Raw genomic sequence first — 26,571 nt, forward strand, 5'->3', positions numbered from 1 at the left:
TATATATATATATATATATATATATATATATATATATATATATATATATATATATATATATATTCATAGGAAGTCATATATATTATTCAGAATCTCATATATATTGACATGAAGTCATATAAGGTATTAGAAAGCCATATATATTATTCAGGATATTATATATATTCTTCAAAAATCATATATATTCTTCATGATATTATATATATTTACAGAAAGTCCTATATATTATTCAGTATGCTATATATATTGACAGGAAGTCATATAAAGCATTAGGAAACCATATATATATATTGTTCAAGATGTCATATATATTCACAGAAAATTATTATTCAGGATATCATATATATTCATAAGAAGTCATATAAGGATCACGAAGCCATATATATATATATATATTCAGGATGTCATATAAGATATATGAAGTTATATATATTGTTTCGAATGCTATATATATTCACAGGAAGTTATATAAGACATTAAAAAATAATAATATTATTTATAAATAAAAAAGATATTTTTATCAAAAAAAATTTGATAAAAAAAATTAATAATATTAAATATTTATTTTATTATTAATTATATTATATGGTCTAATATGATTAAGTAGTGGACTCTTTGTAAATTTTGTTGTATCATATATGGTGCACAAATAAATTCTTAACCCCAAATGTTTCATGCTCGATGGGATGGACAGGCCACTTCTCCGCTATTACTTGGTTCGCTGGGACCGAATCAAAGACAGGCAGCCAGAGACACCTTTATCTTCTCTCTGGCTTTTCGATCCGTGTTCAAATTCCAACCCACCGCTGGCCCCGGGCGTTCCCTCTCTTCTTCTTCTCGGCAGGAGCGATGGAAACCCTCTTCACAAGCTTCTTCGCTCGCGTTCCGGCCATCTCGAGGAAGCCGGGAGCTCCACATTTGGATCTCTTCAGCGGGGAGAGGCGGAGGAGGAGGGGAGACCTCCTTTCTATACCTCCGCGAAGAGCGAAACATTCTGGGATTGTTTGCATGGCGGTAATTTCTTTCCACCAGATCGATTTGTCTCAGTTTGGTCGGTTATCTAGGAAAAGTTGGTTTGGCTTTAATTTTTTTTTAAAAATAAAATTTGCCTTGTAACTTGTAAGCTCCGGTAATTTAATCTTTCTCGGTTGTTTGAGATTTATAATTTTTTTTCTGTTACCAATTCTGTCTATCTGAAATAAATTTCAAATTAAAGTGATTTATAAGTAGAATGTAGGAATTACGGATGACCGGGCTCCCGTTGGGATGGGGCATGAACTTAGTTTCGAGATTTCGGCATATCCTTGATTACCTTAGGTTTCATTTGGTTGCAAGGAAATCTGTGGAAAAGGAAAAGCATACATAGGATTTTTTTTCCCTCTTTGAAGAGAATTTTTTTTTTCTTCAAATAGATTTTCTAAATGTGTTACTTTTTCTAGGGATAATAAGTTCTCCACACCATTTTCCTTGCAACCATAGTAATAACTTTTTCTCATGTAATTTTCTCATTAATTGATGTGCTCGTTATCCAAAAACATGTTACATTTGGATGCAGCTCGTGCTAAATTTGTTAAACCTGAATGGTTATGACAATTGACCTAGGTTCTACAGAGGTGTAGAAAGCTTGAGTCTTCCCTAGGTTTGTAAGGTGCCGTTAACTCTGTGATGGTAGCAATGGTCATGATTCCAAACAAGGATTGAAATCACTGTTCGTGTTCCCAATTTAATCATATCAAATAGGGAAAGGGATGATGTATTATTAACCAATTTCCCCATTATGGCATCTATTTTAGGGATTGAGCAATCCAAACATTGGGCATGTCGCAGTTAACAAAATCCATTTATAAATGAGGAAAGGATGAACATTGACTGCAATCAATCGAAAACAACATTTGTTACCTAGCAAACCCTCATTTTGGGAAGAAGCTCAGGAGCCACCAATCTTCAACGTCTTCCTTGATCTGGGGTCATTGTTTCTATTTTCTACACCATGCAATTCAATGGCCCCAGAGCATACTTTGATATGGCTCTGGCTTTGTTCTAGTTAGCAATGTCCATGCACAATTGTTATCTAAGACACGTGAGGTGGCTTGGCTTTGGTGGCCTTCACATGGGTTCGATTGATTGGACTATTTCACATGGCATCTCACACTGTTCGATTATATTTATTTTTTAGAAAGCCCTCTCTACAAGTGCTCTCTTTCATGTGTTGTATCCCATTATTTTTATAGTTTGGATTCCTAATATGAAGACCCAAACACTACACTAGTATTTTATCCCTCTTGAGGAGCAGTCAACTTATCATCAACTAATTAAAGGTGACAACACAAACACGAGCATTCACCTCCTTAACAAGGTAATGAGTATGGGTAGGAATCGGCAGTAGAAAACTGGGAGGGGGGGGAACAGGGAATTATAGTTCACAAAACAGTTAAGATGATAAAGGTTAAATTAAGGAAAAGAAAGCTTCTAGGCTACTCTGTCCTAAAAGAGTGATAAATTCTACCCCTTTCTTTGAGAGTTGCCACCATACTGTCTGCAACATGATCTTCCAAACTTTCAAACGTTCAGAAGTATAGAGGGTGCCTTGCGAACATTTGACTAAAGTGCAAAAGAGATAGCCAATTTGTTGTTAGTCCTGCTATAATTTAAGCGTAAACTCTTTGCAGAAGTGGATTGTCAATGTTATCATTTTCCATGAAACTAATGATGCAAGTTTGTCGTGTTAGTAGGCTACTTTGCAAGATTGCCGGTGGTAAAGAGTGAGAATTTCTTAGTAGAACTAGAACCATAGCAACAAAGCTTTGTATCTTGTGGTGAAACCTTAAGGTCCAGGCATTTTATGCACTGCACAATGTTTCCCTACAGGTGAGAAAGCCATGCTATGGTCTACCAGAAAAGTTTTAATTTGGTGTGCTATATTTAATGTCGAAATCCTTGTGATTTTGGTCATATCAATCATAAAACCACACTCAAGAGCCTTTCCCTTCATACAATTTCTCACAAGAAATGCGGTAAAAATGGAAATGAACAGTTCACAATCTTCAAACCAATAATATCTAACTTTTTTCCTACAATTAAACATAATAAAAAAGTGCATAAGGAATGATGACATGAACAACCCATGATAACTACAAGATGCTTGTTTCAGATTAATTGCTATCCACAATCCTTTTGTGTTATGTTATTCATTTTCCTGTCCCAATGTTTGTTTGCTTGACCATCTTGGTATTCACATTTGATACTATTTCGGAAAATAAGAATGATATTTCATTCTTTAACTTCAATGAGAAAGAGTGTATCCCTCTTAACTCACCTAATATGGTGTTTGACTGTATGGTTCTTTTTGATTGATTCCAATTGAGGTGAGAGAAAACTGTTATTAATGTCTTTAACATGTCTCCAACCATCTCTGTCATTAGGACACTAATCTTTTTTTTTTGACTAGCTTTTAGCTTGTTAATTCTGATACTATACTATTCCTTCTTTTGTCCTTTCTATCCATTACTGTATCTTTTAGCTATGACTTTCAAATATCAGTGCATACTATTTTTCATTGCTTGCTCTTCCATTCATAAGTTTATATTTAATGTGTATCTCTATTTCTTTTATGATTATGACAACTTTTACTCGTAAAAACTTATTGAACATTCCTATTCAGCCATATTACTATTTAGGATTGGCTTCTCACATATTTCTTAATGCTTTATTGTCATTTTGAAGCTAATTTTTTTAGGTTGAACTAATTGTTACTGTAGGAACCATATCTGATAGCAAAATTGGATTCTGCTGAGAGAACATGGAAAGAATTATCGGTATGTCATGATCATCATATGTCTTGATAGTTGGCTGTTTAATTCAAAGCTTCTTTTTTTATAGAATTTCATTCTCCCTTTTTTCCCAAGAAATTGAACATGGATCTGACCACATTCCCCCCCCCCCCCCCACTTGATATGCCAAATCAACATTCTGCAACTTCTCTTATTATAATGTTTCTTAGTCAATAATGTCCGAAAAGACAGTGTCGATATTCGATTTCTTGCTGGAAAAATCAGGTCTCTTTCTTTCACAGTGACAATGCTATGATTTTCATGATTTTTTAAGTATTTTTCATAAGTGGTCAAGCAGCACAATATACTGTTTTTTGCAGTTCAAGCTGGCAGATCCTGATATTATCTCAAATCCTAATGAGTACCAAAAGCTGGCACAATCTATGGCAGAACTTGATGAGGTAATGGAGATGTTATGCTTTTTTGATTTATCTACAGAGTATTTGTTGGCCTACTACAACATGGACAATTTATCATTGCCAATCTTTTTCCTTATGTATATCATGCTCCCAAATCAGGTTGTAGCTAACTACAAGAAATTCAAGGAATGTGAGAGACAAATAGAAGAAACTAAAGGTTCATACTTCATACTACTTCATTATGTTTTTGATTGTATTATAAACTATGAAAGGGAATGAATTCTATGATTATCTCACAAAGAATGAGATTGGATTAACATCTGCACTTTTTGTATGATAGCTTTAGCAAAAGAGGATGGGAGTGATCCAGAAATGGCGGAGATGATATCTTTTGAGATTGAGACTTTATCTAACCAGCTTAAAGAGCTTGAGGACAAGCTGAAGGTCTAGATTTAACCTCTATGTTTTAAAATAATCTATTATGACTCGAATATAACTGCTAACTTGGTGTTGCCCTGATTCTATTAGCTTTTATAAGGTGAAAATCTTGAGATAATATAATCTTCTGCCCTCTATAAAGTATAAACTATATTTGGTTTTACATTTTCTCATTTTATCATCTAATACAATGCAAGATAGTTCAGTTAAATCAGCCGTCTATCTTTAATTATAATCTACATTAACCCTTTGACTAGAGGAATTTTTAATGGTCAAAATTTTGATGAAAAGCTACCTTATGATGAAAAAACCACTTCCTTGATTTGTATTTTGGTAGATGGTGCATATTGGCCTTGCCGATGGGTTGGACTTGAATCAGATTATGATTAATCTAAACCTAATTTGAGAGTCTCTAAGTGTGACCTGATTCAATTTGATGACTTGATGGATTGGGGAAAATTCTATTTGAACCCAACTTTTGTACGCAGCTTGCACGAGGATCTAATATCTACCAAAAATTTAACTTTATCTGACTCATTTGCTAGGGCAAATGTTGCTTTGGATTATGGATGAGGGAAAGAGGTGGTGGCCAGCAGGGGAGGGGAGTAATCGTAGAGTTAGTGGGGTTATGGGTAGTGTTGTCAAACAAACAATTTGTTTCTGAATAACTTGTATGTGGCTTGAAATTCAACTCAAAATGAGCTAGCTCATTTGGTAAACAAGCCAAAGATGAACTAGACCTGGCTTGCTCATGTTCAGCTTAATATAATTGGAGAATGCATGTATTATCAATTATTATTATGAGTATATCTTTTTCTTTAAACCTATTTAAAAGTTGCCTAAATTATTTTACCCATTGGATTTCGATTTAATGGCTGAAATGAATACTTAAAGGAGATGTGAGGGAGAAAAACAAATTGCCACTCCGGGTTCTTAGAAACATCTTATCCAATCTCTGCTTCTTAGAAGTCTAATCTCTTTACCCTCTCCCTTCTCTTTTCTCTTCCATCCCTCCTCTTGATCTCTTTAGTGGTGAGGCTAGCTGGCAGCTAGAGGTGACTTGTCCAAATTAGAGTGGCACAACTGCCCATAATATCTCCTAAATGTCTACCTTATCAACTCAATTCTTCCTTTAAGAACCTATTTCTCTTTGTTCTTCCCTTCTCTCTTATGCCCCCACTCTAAAGGTGAGGGTGGGGCTCAACCACCAAAGAAGGTTGTCCATATTGGAAAAATAGTTGTTACCTTGTGATCTTGTTCCACTTCCCCTGTATGCTGTTTGTTGTTGTCTATCCTTGACTCAGAGTGAGCTAATTGAGTTGGTCTAGAGTTGGCTTGAGTCCTATTAAGTCGAGCTGGATCTAGTTAGATTAGTTTAAGTCGAGCTTGAGCCAACCTAGTTAGGTATTGAGCTAAGATTGAGCTAGGATTAGCTCAGTCAATTTTGGCTTGTTTATACCCTTGTCATGGACAAGAGTGGTGAAAGGGGTATTTTCTTGGAGGGGAAGGGTGTGGTAGTAAGGGTGGGATGGAGTTGATGACAAAGGTTGAGCAGTAAGGTCTGAGAGGGACTAGCAGGGGAGGAGGTAGTGGGGAAGAAAAGCAAAAGAGAGAGATGGGAGAAACCTATGCTATTTGAGGTTTTCAATAGGATGGAGGTTGAGCAGCAGGTAAGGGCAAAGAGGGCCTAGCAAGGGAGGAGGTAAGGGAGAAGGGAAGTAGAAAGAGAGAAGTGGGAGGAACCTATGCTATTTAGGTTTTCAATAGTGCCTTTGTTGGTTGGATGTAGATAAGAATGGCCAAATTCAAAGTGGAAGATGAGATTAAGGCATAGACAAGGACTTGGAATCTCTCATCTTATCTTTTAAGTCTTAAACTTCATATGGTTCCATAGTTGGATCAATCTTAGTTTTCTAACCTAATGCAAAAGTTTAAAATTTATATTTTATATAATATATATTTTCATGTAAACACATAATATTTAGGGAATATTGCATATCAATTCAATGAAGATGCTATTTTTATGGGAATGACATCTTATGGTGTATTTTCACCTGCATCCTTTGGATCATTGGGTAGATAATTTTACCCCTCCATGAGGTGGTGTAAATACTTATGTTTTACAAGTTGTAGTCATGGCAAAGAAATAAGTATCGGCATCGTTGATGGTGAAGAGATGGGTATCGTAACTTATTGGGATGTTGTTCTCATGGATGTTGCTCGTTTTTATTACACGTGTCAAGAAAACAGAAACTTCTTCATACCCCTTCCTTTTCTTTCCATCGTCCTTCTCCTCTTTCCACAACCAGCGACTGTAGTTTTCTCTCTATGTCCTTATCCTCTTATTAGCTTCATCATCGGTGCTATTGCACATGATGTTGTTTGCTACCTCCACCACCCCATCTTCACCCTTCTTCCTCCCTTCCTTGCCCCCACTGCTCCTTCCTTGGCCTTTATGATCTCTCGGGCTCCCATCCTAGTCCCCTCCTTGGTCCTTCACATGCCCCTGTTATTGCCTTACTTCGTCCCTTGCATACCATCGGCATCCCTAAAGATATGTGCTTACAAGAATAGCATGCGGAGATGAAGAAGCGGAGATGATAGGGGTATGTGGGAGATGGAGGGGATGAATTCGAGGTCTGGGTGGCCGTAAAGCTAAGGGTGGAGTGAGGGAGTGGGGAAGAGAGGAATTGGGATGGACATGGGGTGGTAGTTAAGAATTTTTGTACCGTGCCGAACCGATTGGTACATCCCGTACCGTATCGGATCGATGGAAAACCCGCACGGTTCAATCGATATATCAGAGAAGGGAGGGAAAGAGAGGAAAAGTGAGAAAGAGAGAGAGAGGAGGAGAGGGAGGGAGGCAGGAGCCGTCGGAGACTGGCGGTGGTCCACTGCGACCGTCGGAGGGCGGCGAAAGCGTCCGCAGCTCGACCGTCGCCTGATAGGACTTTGAAACTTAGAAGAAAGAGATAGAGGAGGGGAGATTATCGGAGATGGGAGGATTGGACGGCGGAGAGGCCGTCGGAGGACTTTGGGTGGCCGCCGTGGCCATCGGGTGGCGGAAGCGGTGCGGGCAGCATCGCGGTCGCGGAACAGGGGCTGTCGCCCCTGTTCATGCATGGCCTTTTTTTTAAAAACGAAGATCAACAGTGAAGCCGGCAAATCATTTGTCGGTTTCGCTGTTTAAAATATGTTTTTAAAAAATTAAAATCAATGAAGTCGGCACTCGGATTGTCGGCTTTATTTTTTTGAATTTTTAAAAAAAAACTATTAAACAGTGAAGTCGCGAACCATTTGCTGGTTTCACTTAAGTTTTTATTTTTAAAAAAAAATCTGTGAAATAGGGGCGACGTCGCGACGACGCAGTCCACGATGCATGCGTGGACTGCGTCGTACGACGGCCCCGCCGACTCCTTCCCCTCCCTCTTTTTCTTTCTTCCTCCTTCTCTCTCTCTTTTTTTTCTCCCGATTTGGGTCCCTTGCCTTCGTTGGTTCGATATGGTACAAAACCGTACCATACCGTACTGCCAGTCGGTCGATATGGCTGCCAGTACTGGTTACGAAAATTTTAGGTGGCACAGGTAGAGGATACCTTAAAGATCTATGCTGACGAGAACGGTGCGCAAAGGAGGGAGCAAGGGTGGGGGTTAGGGATGCCCACAAAGGTTGAGGAAGGAGGAATGGGGGGGAGCAGAAAAAGGGGTTGGGTGACAATGATGGAGGGGGGGAATGCCGCTATGAATGGTGGAGTGGGGAAGGAAGTTGAGATGATGACAATGCTAAGAAGAAGCCTTGTTGGTTGCGAGGAGGATGGCGGATGGAGGAGGGAGGGATTGCGATTTTTTTTTGTTTTTGTTTAAATTTCCTTGAGACGTGCCATGAGAGTGATGTAGTTAGTGATCATTGGGATTAAACTTCAAAGATTAACACAAATAAAAGCAAACTAGATTGAAGAATCTCTCATTTGGTGAAGGAAATTCAGTCGAAGGGATTATATATATATATGTGTGTATATATATGTACACACACACACACGTATATATGTATATGTATATATATAGCATGTGATTCCTAACCCTCATTTGGGCATTAAACCCAATATAGAATTATATTTGAAATAGGGCTCAATAATAAAGAAACGTGCTCAAATCGTTGTACTGTAAATATAAAAACTTGGCTAAAATTCGGTATTGTTCCTAATGGAAAATTTATAGGAAAATCTGGCAAAAACATCTTAATCCCATGAGCGAGCATGTGAGCGAATCCATTGGCTCTTGTGAAGCTTGGCATGGTTTAGTTGGTCGTAGCACTTGTTGGTTGTGCCCTGTGCCGCATTCAAGAGTGAGCAGCATTTATGAGAATGATATGAGAATGATATTTTAGAAAGCTGTGATGCTGACCTCTTTACCATTAAAAAGGTCACTACTTATTTCTGCGCCACGAGCCCACCCCACCAAGCTTAAATATTGACATTGCTCCATTGGATTGGATGGAGGGATAAAACCATCTGCTTGACGGCAAGGAGGATGTGAGTGAAAATGCACCGTGAAAGATGCCACTTCCTTAAAAGTGGCATCTTCGATGATTTGTTTTACATGATTTTCTATAATTTTTATTTATTGCTTAATATAAAAAATATTAGTTTGGGTCATTATTGGGTTTGACCAAAACTTGAGTTCAATCTAAATATTGAGTTACGTAAATCAGGTCGGGTCACAATCAAGTAATTAGGTTGAAACCTCTTGTCAAACCCAAACTAATTGGGTTGAGTTTGAGTAAGAACTTGAACCATTGGGCCTAATGCATACCATTGTCTTCATGACGCTTTCTTTGCATTTCCTGTTCTTTTATCAATAAAATTAGAGGTGATATGTGCCCATCTGTTCTTTACAGCCATTGCCTAAAATCTTTGTGAACATTTATAATCTTATGAATTATGAGAGACTATTATTTAGCTCAAAAAGTTTCAAAAGAACTTTTTCAATTATATTAAGTTATTTTTTTATTCTAATGGTAATAATAGCTTTTCTAATGGAATGCTTTGCTTACAATCATGAACTGACTGCAGTATATCTTTATTTAAATAATGCTCTTGTTTCTTTGTGGCAATCAAGGATTCAGGTCCTGATGGGACAACCTATGGGACACTGGGATGTAGTCCCATCCCATTTGTTGGATAGGACATTCCCACCATCGTCCCAGTGTTCTAATTAGGACGTCTTGGGACATCCTCTATCCCAAGTGTCGGGACGGGGCGAGACGGTGGCATGCTCCATTCCTTGGGGAAAATCGGGACAGCCCTATTTCACATATCTAAAATCTTGGTGGCAATAACATTGTAGTTGCATTTTAATATTACTCATAAATAGTTGATGTAATGGCATCAAATAATGATGGTTTTCACTTTATATAATGCTGCTGTCATGACCATAATTTATACGATCATTATATATGTTTATCACCCTATAGAGGTGTCCAGAGACTTTCATTAATGGCTATTATCATTTTGTAGCCACTGTAATTTAGATCATGCTGTCAACCATAGCAAACTGAGAACCTGTTTTACACTGGTGTACATGTCAAAACTGTGTTGGTTAGGGGCTTAGGGCTGGTATAGTTATGAAAAGTTGCACTGATTTGGTATAGGCTAGTTTTTGATGACCTTTCCAAGATAAAATCTTACTAAAGGCTTATTCCCTTTTAGATTTTGGTCCTGATTTCGATCATCTAGGGACATATACCTGATTCATGTTTGCAGGTTGATGCTCTTTTTCTCTTTTGATATTGACTATTTATTTGCAATATTTGATTATTTTTTTAAGATAAAATCTTACTAAGTTTATACTTTAAGATTTTGGTTCCATTTTCAATCATGTAAATTATAGCTGATTCATGTGTATATCTGGAGTGATCCTTCTCACTGTTGATATTTCCCGGTTGCAATCTTTATTGATTCATGTAAGCTCGCTAAAAATGATGTCTTACATAGAGTACGTTCCCAGTTGTGGTTTTGTTTACTGCATTTGAAGTTAACCTGAAATAGAAAAATCATTAGTTTTACTATTTTAGTTGGTCTGCTCACAATCTTTTATGGTTTTTTGATAGGTACTATTGCTTCCTACTAATCCACTGGATTCACGCAATATCTTACTTGAAGGTGTCTTACATTTTGCTATCATTCTCGTTCTAAATAATTGACTTTTTAAGATACAGATCCTTGTAAACTACATGATACAAAATATATATTTTTAAATTACATTACTAGAAGAAATATTGAACACGAGCATGACAAAGAATATATGAGGAAATCGATTCATAGTTACTTTTAATGATGATGGCAAATAAGCTGACCAGCACTTAACACAATTTTCTTAATAGACATGCATAGGTTCAAATTGGTGTTACCTAGACCCTTGGTGTTGGTGTAGACAAGGACCACCGTATCGGCCTGAATCGCCTGATTCGGAGCGTATTGATCCATACCAGGACGGACCAATGCGATTCCAGCCCTCAGTTTGAGAAATTGACGAGGGAAGGGTAGAGAGAGAAGGAAAGAGAGGAGAAGAGAGAGAGAGATGCCGAGAAGGAGATAGGGCCTTAGAAGCTCTCCTCAACTCGTCCATAGGGGGCGCTGGACGGAGCTCGTATTTCAAATGAAAGAGGTGCTCAATCTTGAGTTTTTATTTTTATTTTTATTTTTCACTTCTTTAAGTGATGTTGGCAAACTTTGTGTTGACTTCACTTAAAGAAGTGAAAAAAAAATTTGGGGTCGAGATTTTGTTTCGTTCGAAATAGTCTTTTCATAGTTCCTCTTGCGGATGAGCAGAGTGAGGAGAGGAGGGCTTCCAAGCTCCCTCTCTCATCTTGTCTTGGCAACTCTCTCACTCTCAAGGTTTGCAATACCAAAATTGGAATTGAAACTGGAATCTGTGCTGGCCGACTAGTAGTACGATTCAGTATGCCCCCTTATCGTGTCCAAACCGACATGACAAAGAAAGTGGAGGAGAGAGAGAACTGGAGAAGAAAAGAGAGAGAAGGGAGGGAAAGGAAGGCTGATGGAGATGTCGGCAGTGGCCACTGAGCCTCAGAGCTTTGTCCTCTAAAGAGACGAGAATAGAGAGAGAGTGATGGTGGGAGAGAAATGGAAGGAGGGGGAGAGATGGGATTGCGACTTCATTGTGCATTGTGAAAAAAATAAATAGTGATGAAATAAGGGCAAGTCATCCTTATTTCATCCTAGTGGAGGCTATGGGAGGAGTTCGACTGTCTGGGGGCCTCAACAGCCCTCCAGCGGCCATTGCCAGCCTTCCTGCTGCCTCCCCTTCCATTTTTTTCTCTCCTTCTCTCTCTCTATTCTTGTCTCTTTGGAGGGCGGAGCTTCAGAGGCTTCGACGGCCTCAACGAGCTATTGGTGGCCACCATTGGCTTTTTTCTCTCCTTCCCTCCCCCGTCTCCTCTCTTTCCTTCTCCCTCTTTTCGTTTTTGTCGGGGTTCTCAATCTAATTCCCGAATTATATTGGCATGCTTTTGATATGGTTTGACACACCCTAAACCGCCTAATTCAGCGAACCATACTCGCTCCACCTCCCTCTCCCTCCTTCCCTTTTTCTCTCTCTTCACCTAGCCCCTGTTTCATCCAAAACAGGGGCTTCGACCAATGACCCCTATGAACAAGTGGAGGGGAGGGCTTCCGAGCCCCCTCTCTCCCTCTCCTAGCGTCTCCCTCTCCCTCTCTCGCTCTCATTTCCTCTCTCTCTTTCTTCCTCTCCCCCCCTCTCTGGGTTCCCTTCGTCTGTACACGCCGGAATTGCAGAGTACCATACCATACCGGAACAGTTTCAAAAAGATACAACAACAAAGGGAGAGCATCTTTTGGAGTGGTAGTGCATCTATTAATTCTTGCTATGATTTTCTAGCATACTTGAATTAGAAACAGTCAATCAAATGGTGATATAGATTGCTGCAGCTTCATGTTTACTGTGATACGTTACTTCATAATCTTGTTTATGCATACCTTTTTGCTTGTCTCCTGTCCTACAATATTCCTCATGTTACAAAGAGATCTTGTATGGAAGGCTGTGCCTGTAGAAGAAACATGCTATTAAATTTTCTTCACTGTTTTTTTTTTTTTTTCCAGTAAGGGCTGGTACCGGCGGTGATGAAGCTGGAATATGGGCTGGTGACCTTGTAGGTAGATGATAACTTCTGCTTTTTAAACATGATCTCAAGGTAGATTTTTGGTATAACTTTCTTTTTGTGCAAACTATTTACCTGGCCAAAATACTTTCCATGCGCAAAATGCGTATAATAATTTGTGCTCCCAACTATACCCTTGCATGGCACTGTTTCACGTCTTAAGCCTTTTTTTGTTTACTGAATTTTGATTTTCATGCCTTCATATCCTACCAAAACAATCAGCTAGTTAACAAATGGGAGTTTGATTACTTTCTGATTATGTGAGTTTAAACTGTGTAATCAACAAGGCAGATTTCCCTACCCAAACTTGTGTGCTGGACTTTTAAAGGTTCCATGGCAAGCCTCTCTTTTGCATAGAGTTAAATTTACAGATAATTCATAGTTTCAGACCCAGTTAGACCATACAGCGTTGATGTCATGTGAACAATTAGTCATAGAGAACTGCTCATTCCTTCCTTGGAACCTTTTAATTTTGAGATGTAACCATGTCAAACCTATCTTGACTAGTTAATATATTGCCTATTTGTTCATCAGAATTTGCAGAAAGAGTAGAAAATTGTGATTCCCTTTGGTCAAATAAGATCAGATATTCATATGAAAAAAAATGTCTATAACAAGATCTTCATTGTTGGTAAACCTGTTGTTTAATATTGGCATGGGAAGAATCTAGCTGTTAGTAGCCTCCTTGAGATAATTAATAACCAGATCGATGGTTTGTACTTCATCTGCTATTTAGTTAAACTTCTTACTCCATTTTTTTCCAGTACACTATTATAATCTGACTTCCAATATGTGTTTGATTGTTCCTCAGGTGCGTATGTATCAGAAATATAGTGAGGGCAATTCCTGGAAGTACACAACAATTTCTAGTTCAGAGGTATGATATTGACTAGCTTACTATCATCCCATGATGTTGAGACAGATTTAAGACAACTTGTAGAAGGTAAATTTCAGGCTGAGAAAGGTGGATACAAGACGTATGTGATGGAAGTCAAGGGAACCCGAGTCTATAGTAAACTAAAGTATGAATCTGGTGTTCACCGTGTTCAACGTGTGCCCCAGACTGAAGCTCAGGGTCGTGTGCATACATCAACTGCTACTGTAGCAATTATGCCAGAGGTAAAATCCGATCAAGAAACAAATGTAACCTCTTTTTAGATGGTATCTAGATATTGTACAAAATGTTATCATATTGCATTATTTTGCTGGGCGGTAGTTAGCTCCAAAAACAAGTAGTGTGTCTCCAACTAGCACATATCAGTGTAGACATATGCAACATAGTTAAAGGGATGACTCGATATATAAGCAGAGGTACATTAGAGAGTGGGCATCTTTTCCGCAATTAAATCACACCTTAAGTTCTTATAAACACAATTATATTTTCTGTAGCAATTATGCACTATTTTTTTTCCTCCAATAAGACTTGGTAGGAAGACTCTATATCAGAAATTAAGATAAGGTTAACCTAACTGCATAAAGCAAGCTGCTTCTGAAAGAAGGTTTGGTCTAAGTGATATGGTCTGCATCATACCAGGAAATATTAGCAGCAGGAATCATACAAGGCACCACAATTTAACTATTTAAGCTATGAATGTCAACATTTATTTAGAGCTTTTTCTGCAAAAGCATAGAATCTCGATCACCTTTTTGTGAATGAAAGTTGAGCATGAGATTACGGATGTTATTTACAGCAGTCTAGTTCAGGGAGCATCCCATATATATTGCCAAGCCATTTACAGATATTCTTTTAATAGCAAGTAGCTCTTAAAATGTAAAATTCTATTTTGTCACAATATTGGTACACTAACCAGAGGATTTCAATCTTATATTTGGAGTAACAGTTATTGGGTGTGCTTACTCTGTCTAGAATTAACATCGGGAACACAGACATAAATCACCGAAATAGTTTTCAGATTTGATTTGATCTGATTATTTACTCTTTGGAACAGCAAAATCATCACATTTTTTACTCTTCATAACAGCAGTATCAGCAAATGAGAGCAATTGGAGTGTGAATAGGAGACAAAAGAAAAGGGAGAGAAAAAAGGGGTTACAAATGTAGACAAGTTAAAAGGGCTACAATGCTTAATAGAGGAAAAGAATTTTATTCAATTTAATATCCATCTCACTAGAACTTATTTTTCTGCACCATCTCATCTCCTCCCTCTCAGCATATGGCTCTACTAAATACAGTTCCTTAGTTGACTAGGACATTTATAGAGTTTATTTCAAGGATTGAGGGACTGGTCCAGACTTCTATCTCAATCATTCCCTTTGTCCCTCATTTTTTAGAATCAGAAAGATCACTTTCAAGTTTGAATTTGTTCATTTGGAATTTGGGCACTTCTATCTTCTACTTTTTTTTCCCCCTATTTATTCATTTCTTCTTTATTCTTCATTTCATTTTGATTTTTTTCCCTCTCTTTTTTTTTCCTTTCCATTGTCCTTAAGTCCCATATGTTTGCGATAGAATTTGATCCATTTTCTCATCAAGTGAAGGATATGAAATACATCAGATTGCTTCTTTTTTTTTTTTGTGTGTGTGTGCGTGTTCAACAAAAGCACAATATGAGGTCTCTTCAGTTTTTTTTCTCTCTTCTATCCCTGTTTCATAGGTATAATGTTTGAATCAACAGAGAACCTTTTCTTCTGTATGATTCAATATTATTACATTCCAATTCTTTCCCATATAAAAGCAACTTGGTCTTGGTATTTACCATTATAGCCATAATGATTAGCCATACAATCGCTATTCATAATGGATGAACATTTACCTATTCATATTAAAGATCTTATGGTAGGTCTAAATTGGGTGAATTTGCGCCTGCTTGACTTTTGCGAGACGTGCAAGAAACGTCCATAAATCTCATCGTTAAATTATGTTATTTAAATTTTAATGATATTTTTGAATATTAAGATAAAAATATTAATATGTAAATTTAGATATAAATAAAAGTTGGTACACCATACTGAACTGGTAGGGAACTAGTACTCTGGAATGGGTTGGTTACCTGTTTCTTAGCGGATTCGGTCACCCCAAAATATATTGCTGGTACCAATTAGTATTTAGTACAGACCAGCACCTGCCAGTATCACTCGGTACTGGTTGGTACCTAGTCAAAAAGCAATCCAATTTCTTCTTCTTAATCTCCTTTATACTTTGGTTTTGTTAATTAGAATGGGGAGAATGGGACCAAGGGAAAGGAATCTGAGGATAACTTTTTTGCCCAAATCTAGCTGTTTCAACATGATTCGAGATTGTTCCAAGCGTAGAAACACCTCTAGAGAATGCAAGCCACCCATATCTCCTTTCTTAATTCTTTCAATGTAAAAAAATGTCAAAAATCACCAAATTCAAAAAAAAAAAATCCAAATTTTCTCAGTTCCACATTATTTTCAGGGCAGTATTAGGGGCAGTGTCAGAGGTGGTATAGACTGAAAACACATATTTTGAACCTGACATTCATGAGTCTGCTAGGCTTTCCAGATAGAACTGAAGTCATAGTTATGTTGATTATTTCATGCTGAGATGTGGGTTTTGTTTTTTTTTTTTTTTTGCTTTGGTTTTCATTTCTTTTAGACATCAAATTGCATAGAGTACTGCATTTTGGGCCTAAACTAACTCTATCCTTAATAGCAATTATAAAACAACAGATTTGGAGCCAGCACATGTATTGGCACCATAAACTGTAGCAAGTATTACTATGGTATTGTACTGAAGTGGTCCCTAACTGTTATGGGTACCGGCATCAGCACTTGGTCTGTTCCTATGTTTTCCTAGGAAAAGGAATAATTAAAGAATTCTCTAAACTAGCAAAAGTCGTGCTTCATAGGATCCCGCATAGAAAGGGGCTTAAAACTTCTCCCATCCAAACCTAGACATAAAATAGGACTTTATTAACACTATTCCTATCCAATTAGGACAAAGAAATCCACAACAAAAATAGCCCAAAAATATGTACAAAGACCCCCTAGAAAGAAAATCTTAACCTTATGTCAAAAAGCTTTAGCATTAATTTGCAAGACTCAATAAAACACAAAATTATTTGAAAATAAAATCCAAAAGATATAAGATAGCTAAATCTAAACTTAACTCAAACAACCTATATTGCATCAGGTTACTTGAGCACCTAGGTGACCGCCTGGGCAATAAGAAGGTTCAAACACCTAGACAACCCTGACTGGGACCATCATAAATATAAAAATGCAAATTTATATGCATTCTATACTACCTCTATGTTACACACACACACACACACACATATGTGTACACATGCATGCATGCATACATATATATGCATATATGTACACGCGCACACAAATTTTCCTTTTATAAATGGCGTATCAATGCTTTTAAGGGAGTGAGGTAAATCAGATTGGTTTGATCAGAAAAGTAAAAAACAACTTAAATATAATTATTGAAAATTGTTGCTAAAAGGCATGTTCAAGTTTGCAAACCCTGTTCTGTTGGAGCTGTTTGCACCATGCAAGAGCAGCCCCCTCAAGCTTCATGCGACAAAATATACTTATCATCTGGTTGGCACAGTCACAAGTTTGACATTAGGGAACAATTTGGCTAAGGCAGAGATCCGAGACTTGGGAAAAAAAACACAACAAATTCACCAAAAGTTTGGGAAGAGGTCGGATATAATTAATAACTAGGAAACAGGTAAAGATAAAAAGCAATGACTCAATGTAGCCATAATGACAAAAATGAGAATACAGAAAGTGCAGTATGCGAGTTGCAGCTGTTCATTCATGGTTTTTTTCATTTTGTCAATCACCATCAAGTTTTACAATGATGCTGCCAAGCAAAAATGTTGTAGGTGATGAAGCAGCAGAAAAAGTAAATGATGCCAGCTGATTACGCAAGATGGACTATAGTTCTAAATAAAGATTAAATTGAGAAAAATCTCAATAAAAACAATCTGATAATGAACATACAAAGGAAAATGAATGAAGAAGGGAAACATAATGTTTCAGTGTAGAATGTAGAGGGTTCACAAGAGTAAACAAAAAAGATTTGAGCGGCTAGTTGGGGCGGGGGGTGGAGGAGTGGGTGGTGGATGTGTATGGTTTTCGATGATTGTGCACACTGGCCTTCAGTGGCAGCGAAAAGGTGTAAAGAAAAAGGAAATGGATATGTGAAGGTTAGAGGGAGAAGAGACCTACCAATCTGATGTGGAGTTGGTTTGATCAGAGCCAAACACATTTAGGTTGGTCAGTCTGCACTAACCATAGTCTCATGCCAACAAATGATGGGATGGTGGATGACCAACTGTATGGGGTAAAAAGTTTGGGAAACAAAGGAGAAACGAAATAAAAAAGTGATCTTGGGCACTGACAACTGGAGGTAGAAGATGATTTTGAATTCTCTCAATGCAAGGCTCTTTGACATATTCAAATTTATGCCCAAACTCCCATGGAGTATGTGTGTGTCATATTCCAATAAACTTAGCATCTAGCAGTGCTTAGATCACCAAGGATGCTCCACAGAACTCTAGCAATGACATGGAGAAGAAATGGATAATCTGATGCTTCAGTCTGATGGTTAGGTTGCAGGATGCTTTCTCTGTCTTTGGCATTGTTATGTGCAAGCTTCTATGCAAAATGCTTCGGCATGGATATGGACTTTGATACAATTACAATATTGGAAGAAATGTGGAGAATGCAAGCATCTTGCCAAGGCACAAATCCAAAAATATCTACATGTATACAAAAGATCTGGCCACTGTAATGGTGCTAATACCACATTATATAACAAAATGTAGAACCTGAATATTATGCACTATGCACGGATACATAAGTTTATGTGACATAGATAACAAATTTTGTATAATTTTATAAATATTTGGTGCTCAAAATATAATCTTACTCTTTTTGGATATCATTCAAGTGACAAATAGTCCTTGTTTGATCAAAATGAATGGTCAGTGAGTTCAAATGTTCTCGCTCTCTATATTAAATTGGAATCTCATCACCTCTTTCTAAATTTGCAGCTGGCATGTTAACCAGTTATATGTTCAATTGTAGTTGCATGCTGCTCGGAGCATAGGCATGCTTAAATTCCCACATTCATGTTCCCATATACTTTTGTTCTTGAATTGCCGTCCGATTCCTTGAGACATTTTTTTTAATTGTTATTGTTTACCAAATAAACTGATAATTTAGGGCCTGTTTGGTATCATTGTGGTTTTTGGTTTTTCATTTTTTTCTAAAAAAAATAATAAACGTGTTTGGTTGGGAGCAGTGTTTTCCAATTAATGTAGCATTAAAAAAAAACACGCTGACTGTTTCCCTAAAAGCTCAAAAGTGGTTTTAGGTTTTTAGTTTTTTTTCACACTTAAGGCCGGAGGACATCACCATAGAAATGGCCCCCAACCCGGCCAACATTTGTGTGCGCTGCCTTCGCTCCCATGTCGACATCACCGAGGGCCTCCCCCGCCGCGCCACCATCGTCTACTGCCCTGAGTGCCGTAGATACCTCCACCCGCTACGCATCTGGGTTGCCGCGGACCCTGAGTCCAAGGAGCTCTTTGCCTTCAGCCTCTGTCGCCTCAGCAAGCCCCTCGCCCAAGCTCCTTGTCTGGACCGACTCCCACTCTAAGCACCTTCGCCTCAAGCCCCGCGTCCGCCATGAGGTCCTCTGCGGTGCCATCCTCGAGCAGTCCCACCTCGTCGACCTCGTCGTCCACCGCCAGTTCTGCCCCTCTGCTCCCGCGCCCACCCCGACCCCGACTAGTGGCTCGCCGCCGTCCAGCTCCGCCAGCACGTTACCCACTACCGCACCTTCTTCCTCCAATAGCTCATCCTCCACCATGGCGTTGCCACTCGCACCCTTCGTAGTGGCGAGAACGACCGTGGTCTCGACTTCTTCTTTAGCGGCCGCTCCCACACCGTCATGTTCATCGATTTCATCTCCGGCGTCGTCTTTATCCGCTCCCGCAACGACAAGCAGATCGAGTGCCTGAGTGGACGAGAAAATGGAGAGGTGGCAGAGAACGAGGGGGAGTAGGAGGAGGGCGGATTTCGCCATATTTTGGGGGGAGGGGATGGGAAGAGAAAAGAGTTTTTAAACATGTTTTAAAAAACACAATAAAAAAAAATAGAAACAGTTTTTGATTTTTTAAAAACAGAAAACCAAAAACAGGAAATGATGCCAAACGATACCTTAATGAACATGACAGTATAAAATCTTTTTGTTTGATTCTGGAGGTTTGTGTCTTCAATGATTTTAATATATGCTAATCATATTTTTGGAGATTACTATCTTGAATAATTTTACATGGTAGTCTCATTCAATTTTAAAGCTTTATGCTAAACTAATAGACAGTTGAAGAAAATGTAATTAATGAGGATATGCAGTGATAAAACCCTTCTGAGGATGTCTTCTATTTTAAATGCATTGCGTTCAATTTTTATATTTTATGTATGTCTGACTAAAAGTAATATTTCTTATCAGGCTGATGAAGTTGAAGTGGTAATTGATCCAAAAGATATTGAACTTACAACGGCAAGATCTGGGGGAGCTGGAGGTATAAATTATTATATGATATTTGTTTAGCATTTTCATCCAAAAAAAAGAAACATTCTCTTGTATAAAGAAGGGACTTGTCTTGGTATTTTTTTCCCCCAAGCGAAAAACATTTCACCACTGTTATACTCTGCCACTGCAACAAGTTATATTAATATCATCTTCATGATTCTGTTTTTCAAGTTCTTCTAGTCATGTACTAAATGGATGCAGGGCAGAATGTCAATAAGGTGGAAACAGCTGTCGACCTTTTCCATAAGCCAACAGGAATACGGATCTTCTGTACTGAAGAAAGAACTCAACTTCAAAACAGAAATCGTGCACTTCAGTTACTGAGAGCAAAGCTGTGAGTATGCTAGGAAGCTAATTGGTATTTGAACTAAATTATTATTTCATGCATGATTTCATTTTTTCATCCCTAATTATTCCTTTAGCACTAGCTCTATCTGATGAAATTTTCATATCCTTGTGTCAAATTTTTGTTTTTATTTCCATTTTTTCCTTATGTTGTCCATAGTGATACCATACTTTGATGAAATCATTGCCTCATCATACCTAGTTATCTGCAGAATTGAAGCAAGAATTCTAGAGCACATGGTTGCTGCAGCCTGCTGCCTCTCGTGCTAAAGTTGTAATGTGCTGATTTTATTGTGCATGTCTAATTGATTTGCATAAGCTGCAAATGGGGGCCCTGCCTTTAAACTCTACCAACATTATTTTTAAATTTAAGATTATCTAGCACATTTCATATGTTCTCTTATATAGCATTTGAATTTTGAAGTTGTTTTTTTGCTTGTTCATTGTGGCCAAGAATCGTGAACAAAACTGACAAGCATCATACCTTTTATGCATGCTTTACATTAGAATCATGTTAATGATATATCCTTCACAATGAATAATGCAGTTATGAGATTAAAGTACGGGAACAGCAAGAAGCAATAAGAAACCAGAGAAAATCACAGGTTTGCAATCTGAGTATCAAAGAGATGTAATTGTCATTTTGAATATTGTGTGCTTTCTTGTTGAATGAACAGTTCTTTTGAATTGTCTATGTACACACACACACTTGCATGCATGCATACACATATATACATATTTATTTAATTATCAATCCTAGTTGTGATATGGGTTCAATTTCTTCAGGTTTTCAAATAATAAAATCATATCATGGTTTCTCAGTACCTTAAATGCTGTAACAAGATATGCTCTTACCTGAAAAAGTAACTTCATATTTGGACAAGACTAGCTTTAATTCTTGAAAATTGAAATACAGTAGTAGCTAGTGTTGAGATTAACCTTCCAAGTACTTTGATTCGGTAGGTGAAGGGCAGCAATAAGCTCTGCAGTATATGGTGGATAATTTTTGGATGAATACAAGCATCCATCATTGGGATTTAATTGAACCATGAGAGTTACATTTTTCTTTGTAATCCAAAACATGTTGCAAGCATATGGAAAAGCTAATAGATATCCAGCAATGAGATCCAATGTTCAAGATCATCTTTGTGTACTTTGTAGTATGTCATGAACATGTATACAATAAAGTACGAATGAAATTGCATCTTTGGAAGTCAAAGCAGGTAATTAATGATTGCTTGGCTTAATAGGTGCATTTGAGATATAGTACAACACTTATTCAGGAGCAAACTAACATGTCTTATGTGATATAACAGATGTCTGAAAAGCCAACAGCCGATGCAAAGTATGTTTAAGCAAATGAGTTACAAGGAAACAGACAGATCTGACCCAAGAATATATGATTACCCTAGTAAAAATTTGATAAAATGATGAGGTAACTTGCTGTGAAATTACTTGCAAGGGTTGGAGTTAATAAACAATGAACCCAAATTTTGAAGCACAATAAACAACCAGAGAGGCAACAGCTGATGCAGAAGTATGTCAAGTAAGGGTGCGTTTGGTTAGCCATTAAAAAAAGTACTTTTTTTGCTTTTTGATTTTTAAAAAGCAAAAATCAAAAAGCAATGTTTGGTGACACCATAAAAAGCAAAAATCAAAAATCAAAATAATCAAAATAATTGCTTTATATGAAAAGCAAAAATTTTTTACTTTCCAAAACTTGTTTTTTTGTTTTTTTTTGCTTCCGCACATCTAAAACGTCAAACCAAAAAGTAAAGAGTCCGAATCTTTCTTCCTTGTCGAGCTTTTCACCTCTCCACCCCCTTCTTCCTCCTTTCTAGAACCCTTCTCCCTTGTCAAGCTCTTCACCTGCCGTTCTCAAACGTTGCTTTTTGTTTTATAATAACGTAGTTACCAAACATACTTTTTACTTTTTTGTTTTTACTCAATAGCAAAAATAAAAAAAATAAAAAGTACTTTTTAAAAATCAAAAATCAAAAAGTGTAACCAAACGCATCCTAAATGAGTTATAATAATCAGCAATATCTGAAATAAGTATGTATGATTTTGTTAGAAAGAAGAGATCAAATATTGAGCAAATACTGGCTCAAACTACCTGAAAGGATTGGGAGTGTTGACAGAACAATGAACTAACATTTCTGAAGCGCAATAGAATTTATCTTCCTTTCTGTGAACCTGCTTTATGCTAGTTTTAGAAGCCATGGACACAACCTAGATCATCTACACAAATTCAGACAAGTTCTTTATTGCCACTTCCAGTTATTGAATACTTAGATTGGTTATAAGAACTTGATGAGAATCATGGTTAGGGGATACTAAATGAGTTCAAGGAACCAGCCAATAGGGACGTAATTTTCTTGGGAAAGAAGAAAGAAATGATCTGATAATGAGCAAAATACTAGTTCTGAAATATACTTGAAAGGATGAAATTGTTAACATTTAGAAATAATGCTACTATTATTTCTTAATCCTCTCATTCAGAACCTGTGGTTTTGTTATCTTTCTATTCAAATTTTTTGGATCTTTCATGATATTTTTAAATTTTAAGTCAAAGTATTGCAAGTTTTTAGGAAATCTATGTATTTCTTTTGCCTGCTATGTTTTTATAAAGATTATTTATAATCCAAATTTCTTCGATGTACCATAATAGACATTTAGATTTAGATTACCATGTGTTGTCATAATATTTTTTTTCATTTGTTATGTTGATAAATATTTGAGCCCCAATTAATTGAAGTAAAACACTTGGACTCCCAGATGATACAATATTCTCTACAGTGGTGTCTAGTATATTCTTCACATTTGCTTTTTTTCTTTTTATTATATTTCTATTTGATGTTTTCCGTAAAGTTTCTTGTTATTTTGTGGTTGATATTGCCAAAGCTGGAGCCACCAAAACTGCCAGATGCAAAAACTGAAACTGATTTGGCTCCGCCAGAAGGTAAACTGAATTTGAGGGGCTGTTTGGTTGTTTATAAGCTTTAGTAAGAGAGATAATCATGAAACCAAGTTTATGTAAAACTGGTTTTGTGATTTTTTTTCTTCTTTTTTTTTTTTTTTTTTTGTTTGGGAGTTGGGTTTTGGGTTTTTTTTGGGGGGGGGGTGCTGTAGTTCATAAAACTCAATTTTCAGGTTTTATGACCTGTCTGTTTTTCTAAAAGAAGTTTTATAAAAAGCAATCAAACAACATTTGATAAAAGTCATATAATTTATAATTTGTGCAACTCCATTTCAGAACACCTGACATCCAAACAACCCCTGGGTTTTTTGAAACTTGATGTTAAGAACACTCAAAATTTAAAGGTTTGGTAAACCATATCTACATCATAGTCTTTCTTACTGGAACTTGTAAGAAGTGTCTCGAGTAGACAAAGACCATATGTGAATCCAAAATGGAAAAGAGGTTGACATTTTGCAAACACTTGTTGTTTATCTTTTTTATCGATTTTCTCCTAGCTTTATTTTTATATGTTTTCTTTATGCCGAGTAACCTTTCAAATATAATAATATATGATTAGCTAGATTGGTCTATTTTAGTACTTTTTTCTGAGCATGGTTGAATGAAGTTGGATGCTTATTTGTTATATGCTTGCTTTTAACATGCCCACTATTCAATAGTAATAAAATATGATAATTAGATTGCTTTGTTTGTGTACTCTTTCTGAGCATGTTTGAATGAAGTTGCATCATTAACATGATGGCATAGTTCTGGGTAAGAACCTTATCAAATTTATATGGAATAATCATTATGATGAATCTTTAACTATCAAATGCATTTGCAAAAATTTGCTTGAAAATTGTAGGTTGGCACTGGTGCTCGTGCAGAAAAAATAAGGACATACAATTACAAGGTAAACGGATAATCCTTGCCATTTTCGGACTTAAAACCAACAGTTAGACAAATTTATTCAAGTTTTACTATTGGATGCATAAGATCAATAGACGTATGTGTTTCAACTCGGGGTAGTTAATGATCAAATTTCCCTAATAGAACATTTTTTTCAAAAATAAAAATCATAATAATGAAGGGATCTTTGATTCCCCCATCCTATCTAATAATCTGAAAATTTTGTATTGATTTGTAGGATAATAGAGTAACCGATCACCGGTTGAAGATGAACTTTGAGCTCACGTCCTTTCTCTCTGGAGATATTGAGACAGCTGTTCAGGTTTGTGGCCATGAGGAATGACTGTTTAAGTTATGATCCTTCTTAAATTTGCTTGCGAGTTTTCTTTTTTTTAAGAATCTGGAATAGGAAAAACGATTCATGTATTCTTTTAATATGGAATTTTTTGAGGTACTAGACATGTCCACAAGTGGCGCCAATGAATCCAATAGGTGTGCTCTGTATGGTGCAAGAGGTTGTTGTCATGCTGTTACATAGGCCTATACTTAAATGTCCATGATTGAGATGTAAACTCCAAGTTCAGCAATAAACTAGGTCATATCCAGTTTAATTTATCAAAGCATTTTTTAAGTTTTCCAATGTAAGAACTGATAACAGTTACTGTCTCAAAGAACTGTTTCTCTGCAATGACGGACAAGTTTAAACAAAACAGTGAAACTCCATAAATTAGTTGAATCATGCAGGAAATTTCACAGAACTGAATATTTAGTCAACGTTCTTTGCAGGCATGTGCAGCCATGGAGCAGAGGGAACTCTTGGAGGAGCTGGCTCAGTCAATTGGTGCACCCAATGTTTGACTGATTGATTGATATGCAGTTCTATTTTCCAGCCAAGTTTTGAGTTCTGCTCTAATCCAAATGTAGGCTTTTGTCTAGCCTGCACTAATCTCATCGCAGAAAATGATCAAAGGAACAATGGTGACTGGTATCCAGCTATGAGTATTATCTTCAACCAAACTTTCTTAGTGGGTGCCATCTAACAGAGCAGCACTATTTTTGTATCATGGTTGTTGACATTTAATGCTGTAAAAAAATGAAAATCAAACTTCTCGATTGCTTTAAAGAAGGGTATAAAATGGCCATTTCGAACTGTAAAGTTGTTTTCTACAGCAGAAATTCCCTTTATTATTTTTAATATTGGAAAGCTTTGTATAATTTTTCAATTTGTTTATACAAAGTTCAAAGAAAAACACTCTTGATGCCATCTTTCTTTCTTGGTCAATGTGGACGTTTCTTTTTCTAAAATCTTATAGATTTAAGGATTCTGCTTAAAAACAGGATGTTTTATTGGTGTCAGCTTGTTTCGAAAACAGGATTCATGTGACTTGAATAATAGCTCTGGATTTTGCTACCCTTTGTTAAATTGTTGCCAACTGGGCACATGCACTCTTGTGCATCGGCTAAAATTTAGGAAAAAGATTAGAAAAATCATAATTTCACCTCTTCTTGTCGGAGCAGTTCTCACTCACATTCTCTTCTGTGAAACTTTTCATGTGGGTCATTTGAATTACCAAACCAAATTATTCCAATGTGGTCTTGTTGTTTGTCTTTGTAAACAGTGGTCGTATGTGAAAATCACATGATAAAGGAAATTTGTTGTGGGATCAGAATATCCTTTATATAAGTTATTTAGGTGGCATTTTAGTGCTAAGCATATTGCGAATCGTATGAGATCACATGATTCTTTTTTAAATACATGGAGCCTTTTTGCATCCGGAGAAACTCAAATGGAGGGGGAAGAAGGGAGGGAGAGAGGGGGGGGAGAGAGAGGACAGAGGGAGAGAGGAAGCAATCAAAGCAAGCTCTGATTCCTCTTCGGTTTACTTTGTCGACGGCCATTGTAGAAGAAGGGCATCATTGAGGATGTCAAACGAGCATAAACCTTGGCATTTTTTTGGCTGTGTGATATATGAGATATGTTGCTAT

General features: G+C 37.0%; 1 protein-coding gene across 3 annotated transcripts; it reads left to right on the plus strand.

Moving 5' to 3' along the window:
* The first annotated feature begins 679 nt into the window (after positions 1-679).
* On the plus strand, positions 680-25,741 carry LOC105052482 (peptide chain release factor APG3, chloroplastic). 3 transcript variants are annotated; one of them, XM_010933305.4, is made up of 15 exons: positions 680-1,014; positions 3,759-3,815; positions 4,151-4,231; positions 4,349-4,406; positions 4,530-4,633; positions 10,736-10,787; positions 12,768-12,817; positions 13,638-13,703; positions 13,781-13,945; positions 20,289-20,361; positions 20,574-20,706; positions 21,265-21,322; positions 24,542-24,589; positions 24,824-24,907; positions 25,372-25,741. In XM_010933305.4, the coding sequence occupies exons 1-15, from the start codon at positions 682-684 to the stop codon at positions 25,441-25,443; spliced, it is 1,434 nt and encodes a 477-aa protein (XP_010931607.2). In that variant the 5' UTR covers positions 680-681; the 3' UTR covers positions 25,444-25,741. The 3 variants fall into 3 exon arrangements, with proteins under 3 accessions (XP_010931607.2, XP_029122759.1, XP_073100482.1); XM_029266926.2 differs by lacking the exon at positions 24,542-24,589; XM_073244381.1 differs by lacking the exons at positions 21,265-21,322; positions 24,542-24,589; positions 24,824-24,907; positions 25,372-25,741 and adding an exon at positions 20,930-21,254.
* The last annotated feature ends 830 nt before the right edge of the window (positions 25,742-26,571 follow it).

The sequence above is a fragment of the Elaeis guineensis genome, chromosome 10, assembly GCF_000442705.2.
Source record: "Elaeis guineensis isolate ETL-2024a chromosome 10, EG11, whole genome shotgun sequence".
NCBI lineage: Eukaryota > Viridiplantae > Streptophyta > Magnoliopsida > Arecales > Arecaceae > Elaeis > Elaeis guineensis.

Excerpts from the sequence above, each read along its gene's own strand:
- LOC105052482 (XM_010933305.4), top strand. The coding sequence starts at position 682 with ATGGGATGGACAGGCCACTTCTCCGCTATTACTTGGTTCGCTGGGACC. Across the intron at positions 13,946-20,288 it reads CTGTAGCAATTATGCCAGAG|GCTGATGAAGTTGAAGTGGT; the intron begins GTAAAATCCGAT and ends ATTTCTTATCAG. Across the intron at positions 24,590-24,823 it reads TAAGGACATACAATTACAAG|GATAATAGAGTAACCGATCA; the intron begins GTAAACGGATAA and ends ATTGATTTGTAG.